This window comes from Falco naumanni, chromosome 11, assembly GCF_017639655.2.
Source record: "Falco naumanni isolate bFalNau1 chromosome 11, bFalNau1.pat, whole genome shotgun sequence".
NCBI lineage: Eukaryota > Metazoa > Chordata > Aves > Falconiformes > Falconidae > Falco > Falco naumanni.
In genome coordinates, this window is record NC_054064.1 from 14111306 (window position 1) to 14117616 (window position 6311).

General features: G+C 46.3%; 1 protein-coding gene across 3 annotated transcripts in view; it reads right to left on the bottom strand.

Annotated features, from left to right (window-relative positions):
• The window catches only part of MFSD14A (major facilitator superfamily domain containing 14A), a 19350-nt gene extending 13804 nt beyond the window's left edge, over nucleotides 1-5546 (bottom strand). The window contains exons 1-2 of one of the 3 annotated variants that reach the window (XM_040611094.1): nucleotides 5205-5546; nucleotides 3198-3267 (exon numbers count right to left, since the gene is read on the bottom strand). Coding sequence is in view for 1 of the 3 variants with exons in the window: in XM_040611092.1 (XP_040467026.1) it covers nucleotides 1243-1329 (87 nt within the window). In the remaining 2 variants the exon portion in view is untranslated. Of the gene's footprint in view, nucleotides 1-1242; nucleotides 1481-3197 lie in introns of those variants that run through there. The other 2 variants (XM_040611093.1, XM_040611092.1) reach the window with 2 other exon arrangements.
• Nucleotides 5547-6311: the final 765 nt, after the last annotated feature.

Below are 6311 nucleotides of genomic sequence, written 5' to 3' on the forward strand. Positions count from 1 at the left end.
TGGGGAAACACTGACTGCAGCACCATAAGTACCACTGAATGCAGTTATCATATCATCCTGTTTCCTTCCTTGGCAAAAGAAAGTTAAAGCTGAGAGAGAAAGGAAACTTGCAAGTACACTGTATTTAAATCAGCAATTACTACAGAGAGAAATTCTGAAGCCTTGTGTCCCACAAGTGACAGCATTTACTCTGCTTCAGTTACTCATTCTAAAATATTTGCATTTAACATTTGTCCAAGGTAATCTCATGTGTTTTCACCTTAACAAAGAGTAGGAAAAAACGTCCTGGAAAACATCAGCATCCATAACTGGAATTAGTTTTGCTTCTTACCACTGAGTAATGCAGTTGATGACTGGTTTGATGAACAACTATAGTGACTCTGCACCTCCCTCTTCTCCATTACTGTTCCAAAAACACAAACCGAAGGGCCACCACCACCGAGCCTGTCAAGATGTCTCTTCATTTGAAATAATGACACTGTATTTAGAAGAGCGCACATCAAAGCTACACCATGTTACCCAGCAGAAACAAATCCTGGGGTGATGACACACATTGGAAGAGACGCTACACATCAGTCAAAAAGCACCAAGCTCCGGCAGCCAAAGCACTCAACAGCTTCCTTTCTTTTTAAAAATTATGTATTTAAGAGGAAGCATGACGGCGGCAGGGAACTGCAAACCACCTCTTCAGGCACCCTTTGCAGGGCTTCCACGAAGCCAGGCCCTGCCCCACTCGCCGGCCCGCTCTCAGGGGTTACGGGGCGGGGGGGGAGAGCAGGCCGGGCCCTGCCCCCCGCAGCGCCGCTCCCTCGCCCCGCTCGGCCCTTCCCGCGCTCCCGCACAACGGCCCGTCCCGGGGCACCGCGCCGCCAGCCGCGGCCACCGGCTCCTCCCTCCGCCCGGATTCACTTCAGCCATTCCGCTGCCGCGCCAGGTGCAGACGCGCCGGCGGCCGCAGCTGCCCGCGCCCGGCTCCTGAGGCGGCGCTCGCCCTGAGCGCCCCGAGCGCCGGCACGACGGGGCCGACCCGCACGGCCGCGCCAGCCGCACGGGCGCCCCTCGGGCCGCGGAGCCCGCGCCAGCCCGCCGTGGAAAGGAAACCGAAACCCCGGCACAGAGCTGAGCTCAGCCCGGCGCCGGGGCCGGCCGCGGCCCGCTCGCACGCCGCCGCCCGAGACCCGCGGGTCCCCCGGCGCACCTGCCGCGGCCCCCGCCGCGCCCCCCGGCCCCGCCCGGCCTCACCGTCCCGCCGTCCTTAATGATGATCTTCTTGGCCAGCATGATGCTGCGGTTCACGGCGCGTTTCTTCTTCTTCCCCCCCTGGGTCATTTTACCATCCTACCGCCCCGGGGGGGCGCGGCGGCAGCAGCGGACCCTCCCCAGCAGCCGGGCCTTCGCCTCGCCTCGCCGCCCCGCGCGCCCGCCGCCCCCGCTCACGCACCCGGCGCCATCTTGGCCGGCCGCCCCCGCGCGCAGCCGCCGCCGCGCATCACGCGATCGCCCCATTGGCCAGCCGGCGGTCACGTGCGCGGAGCGAGCCCGGCCCCCGGCCCCGCCCGGCCCCGCCGCGCCGCGCGCCCCACCCGCAACGAACGCGGCCGGCCGCGGGTGCAGCCCGTGCCGCGGCCCCAGCGGCGCGCCCGGCCGCAGCGCCCAGGGCGGCCCGGCCCGTCCTCCTGCGCGACCCTCCCCGGGTACCCGCCGGCCACGCCTGCGCCGCTGCAGGCTCCCGGCTCCCTCCCGGCCCGGCGGCACCGGCTCCCCGTGCCCCTCGCAGGCCCGGTCCCCCTCAGATCCCGCAAGCAGCGCCTGCGCCCGCCGCCCCGGCCGAGCCCCAGCGCTGTCTCCCGCCGCTCCCTCTGCCCCGTCCTCAGCCGGTGTACCCGAGAGGCGTTTCCAGAGCGCAGCACGCAACCCCAGACACAGCCCGTCCAAACCCAACCCGGAGGCGCCGCTTTCTCACTCCCAAGTGTTAAAACTCACAGAAGTTTTAACACGTTTAAACGGGCAGGCCACTTCAGGCCCTGGTTTACCACGCAGCCCGCACACAGTAAGGTAATGGGGATCGGTGCTCCCAAGGCATCATACCCACTGGTGGCGAAAATCTCTTAAAAAATTGCACTAGTGCTATTAATTTTTATGTGGCTGACAGCCTAAATTTACTCACTGCTGATACCTGGCAGCACTAAATGGAGCAACACCTGTCCACATCCAGTGCCACTACATGCACCACCTCAGACACAGCTCTCCATGGCCATATCCACATACCAGCCTTTGCACTTTTTTTCACTCCATCCTCTATCTTCCAGCCCCCTTACTGCGCATTCCTGCCTCCCCCAAAATCTCAGCCATGCATTAACACCTTCCGCGTCCACACCAACAGCGGCTGCCACGCTGCACCTCAGCCCTGACGTGCGGGCCTGTACCGGGGCTCCCTCACCGCGCACACCGCTGTGCCAACACAGGGGTGTCAGCCGCTCACCGCGTAAGATCACGTGGGCTAAAGTTAAACTCTTAGCCTTAAGACCAAGCACCCTTTTATGTCATCATATTGCAGCTTTTAAGGAATTCAGCATTTCGCGAGGCTCAGCCCTGCTCAGGCCTACAGGTATACGTTGGCCTTGCTGTGGGACAAAGGCTCTAGTTCATGACACAAAGTGTGGATCTACCCGGCTACCCACAGGGGAAAAAGGGTGTCACAGCCATTGCCTATTATCAGTCATTTGTTACAAGTCTTACTAAATTATGCCAAGTACGTGACAATTCTATTCCAGGGTTTCTCACCCCTTCTACTTGAAAAGGAGAGGGGGTCTAAAATTTTGGCATGGCTTCCAGTCTGCTTGGGGAGAGTGATGTTACACTTCGGCAGGAAACTCAGCACACAGACATGTAGGTGACATGTAAGAAACTCACATAAAAAAGTTAACACAACTACATCTCAGCAAAAACATTTTGTAACTAGACTGACTAAACAGCTGGTTTTCTATCCACACCTTTATATTAGACCAACCCCTGTTACTGATGTCATTATCCTCCCAAACAGTACCTCTTAAACATCCCGTTTGCTCACGCAGGCTGAGCAGATAGTTCAAGTTAAGAATTCCTAAATTTAGACTAAACTCTAGACAAGTATGACTTGCTTTTGCTGTCATGAATTTCAGCCAGCTACACGTTTTGAAATATCAAACTCCACTTACCTATGTAAATCCTGACATAATCCACTCTGCCATTATTTAACTGAGAGAGAAATTCCTGACATTTAATCTCCTGAAGAAGAGAAACAAAAATTGGCTGTTACACCTAAATACCCATAGTGTTCAAACTTCTATACAAAGTAAATGCATAATGCTACCCGCTAGCTGCAGAGGACCATTACCATCTTTTTGGAAGCAGAATCAAAACAGAGTACTTCTGATGTCCCCAAAGGAAACCCTTGACTCCAAAGCACAGACAAATGATGATTTCAGTTAAGAGTTCTACAGACTGCTTTCAGGGCAAACTCCAGGACCACTGTCTCCTGCATCCCAGTAACTCTGTACCAGCTATGCTCCTTTGGTTAGTTGATTACTAATTAATTTCTGTCACCTAACGGCCTAAAAGTTTCAGTTTAAATCATGCTGCATGTGATCACTAAGATCAGAGTGGAACTGACAAAAGGAAATGACAGAAATGAAGTGTCCTGAAAATTATTGCTGCATAGCTGGTGAAATAACCTGATTTTATTATATACATCTCTGGAAAGGACAGGGAAACGTTGTCCACCATCTACAGCAATCTGTTTGTGAACTCCGTTCAGGTCTCTGACACACTGTAAATTATGGATATACAAAAACATCAGCTTCTAAATTGTAACGTGAATCAACAGACTGCATTGTATTTCAGAGGGTACATTGTACTGTTCACTACTGTCAAAATTAAACACTTAAAACAGGGCAGACTTGTGGCAAAACTTTTCTACAAAGGATCAGTGTGCTTTACAATTGCACACCATATATAGAGAGAGATATATATAACTTGGTACTTGACAGCCAGACTTCCCCTGCCACTCCCAGTTCAGAAACCGCAGTCCTGAACCAGTAGATCAGGGTTTTCAGACCAGAAGAGTGCAGAGACAGACAGTCACAAGAACACTGCTCAAATGCAATTCACAAGAAGTCACAATACAGTGGTCAAAAAGAAGCATGTCTCAGTCAAAATCAAACTTGTGGCAAAATTCAGTAGGGTGTAAGTTAAAAGGTACTATTAACAAACTTCTTACAATAGCCTTCTGGACTTTATAGAAAACTATGCCAAAAATTACATTCTGAAATAATAAATATTAATTCAACTACTTTTATTTCTGCTAAAATATGCATAAGGCAAGCCTCTCCATTTACAAAGCTCTCCAACAGTTTTGTATCATACTCTTAATAAAGACACTGCTTAATTTTAACTACTTTATTACTATAGCAACATTATCTACACAAACGGGAGAACCACCCCCACCCCCCATATTTTACCTCAATATGGATTAAAAAAAAGACTATATTAGTTCATGTAAGATGCGCTCCATGCATCTGTTACACCAAAAAAAACCCTGTTTCCACACTGCCTGGCAACAATATATTAGAACTGTATTCAGTGTAATCACACACAAATAACAACATCAACATATAAAATATCCTCAGACTACTTTAAAAATTTTCCTACAGTTTTTGAATATATGATTTATATTTGGTTTATATATTTAAAATTAGATTTAAAACATACTGACAATACAGACTAGCTTTTAACGATCTAAAGAGGTGTTATTCATGGCTGCAAATATAAACATATGCATATAAGCAATTCTTACTGAGCTACACATTGCTAATGAAATTAATATGGCTAACTACAGTCAGAATGACGACGGAAGGTTGAACACAAGAATTAAAAATGTCGTGTTTACTTTTGGATGCAAATGTGCAGCAGACATTCAAAAATGAGCATGGAATGGCACCTCAGGACAGATTTATTTTTTTTCCTCTAGAAAGAGTTATAAATTCAGCTAGCAGGAAATAATTAGAAAAATTTATAAACTCAACTGAACAGAAGTTTGGATTCACAGTAACCACAGCAGAAGATATCATCTAATTAATCCCACGTATTTTGTTGCATTTTCCCCTGCATTTTTTCCAGTAAAAATATATTAATTCTAGATATATAAAAACATAGAATGAGCTTACCTGGAAAGAGCAGAACTCTTTAGTAACTTCCTGTGGAAAATAATCAGCATTAAAAATTAAAAGAACCGTGAAAACAAAGGCAAAGAAAAAGCACTTCTTGGACTTTCTTTCTTACAATACCTGAACACCACAGATGATGAAACACTACCACATATATGGTATAATGCCAAGTTATAGATAAACATTACCTTTCTAATACACACACAAAAAAAAACCCTTAATGTTTTTTAACATCTCTTTCTTACACATCATGGATTTCAGGGAAGAAAACAATGAATAATTTCCCTCGATCATAATATGCAGCAAGAAACACTGTCACCAGGAGGAAAATGGGCAACAACTTTGAATTTGGGAAATGATGATTACTTAAACAGAACAGAACATGCAAGACCAATAAGGAAATATATTAAAATATGCAAGTTACTGACAATGAAAACCAGAAGAAAAAGCAACATTTCATTTATAAATTTTAAAAGAATTCAACAAAATCCATTACAGTCTTTTGAATTACAGCCATAAAAATAAGTTAGGAACAAAAAACAATTATGTATGTCTAAAAATCTGAGAGGACTGTATGAATAACTGCAACACAAGCACATGCCACCAAAATAAGACTTTTTTTGAGGAAAAGTAAAACAACAGTTTCTAAAAAAGTTACAGTAAAAAACCCAAGGTGTTATCCTGTAGAAGCCAGATCCAGAACATTAATTTACCCATTATTAAAGCAAACAAAAAGGGAAGTTTCTTATAGTTTATCTAAAACAGAGAAGTTGAATAAAACTATAAAATTATCTGAATTCTTTGAGAAAAAAGATTGGGCACTTGTGGATAGCACAGAAATACAGTGTTTTAAAAAAAGTTTATCTTTCTTTATTAGACTCAAGATTTTTCACCACTGAACTACTGATCTATTTTGCTTTGAAGATAGTTCTAAGTTTATTGTTATTTGACCATTTATCACGTATCCCAGAGATTCTTCAAATAAAACTACCAAATATCCAAGTATTCAATAAATACTAGTACTCCCATTATGCAGGTCTCAAAAAAAAAAAAAAAATCACATAATTCAAGTTATTGCAAATAAATATCTAGCTATAACTTTATAAA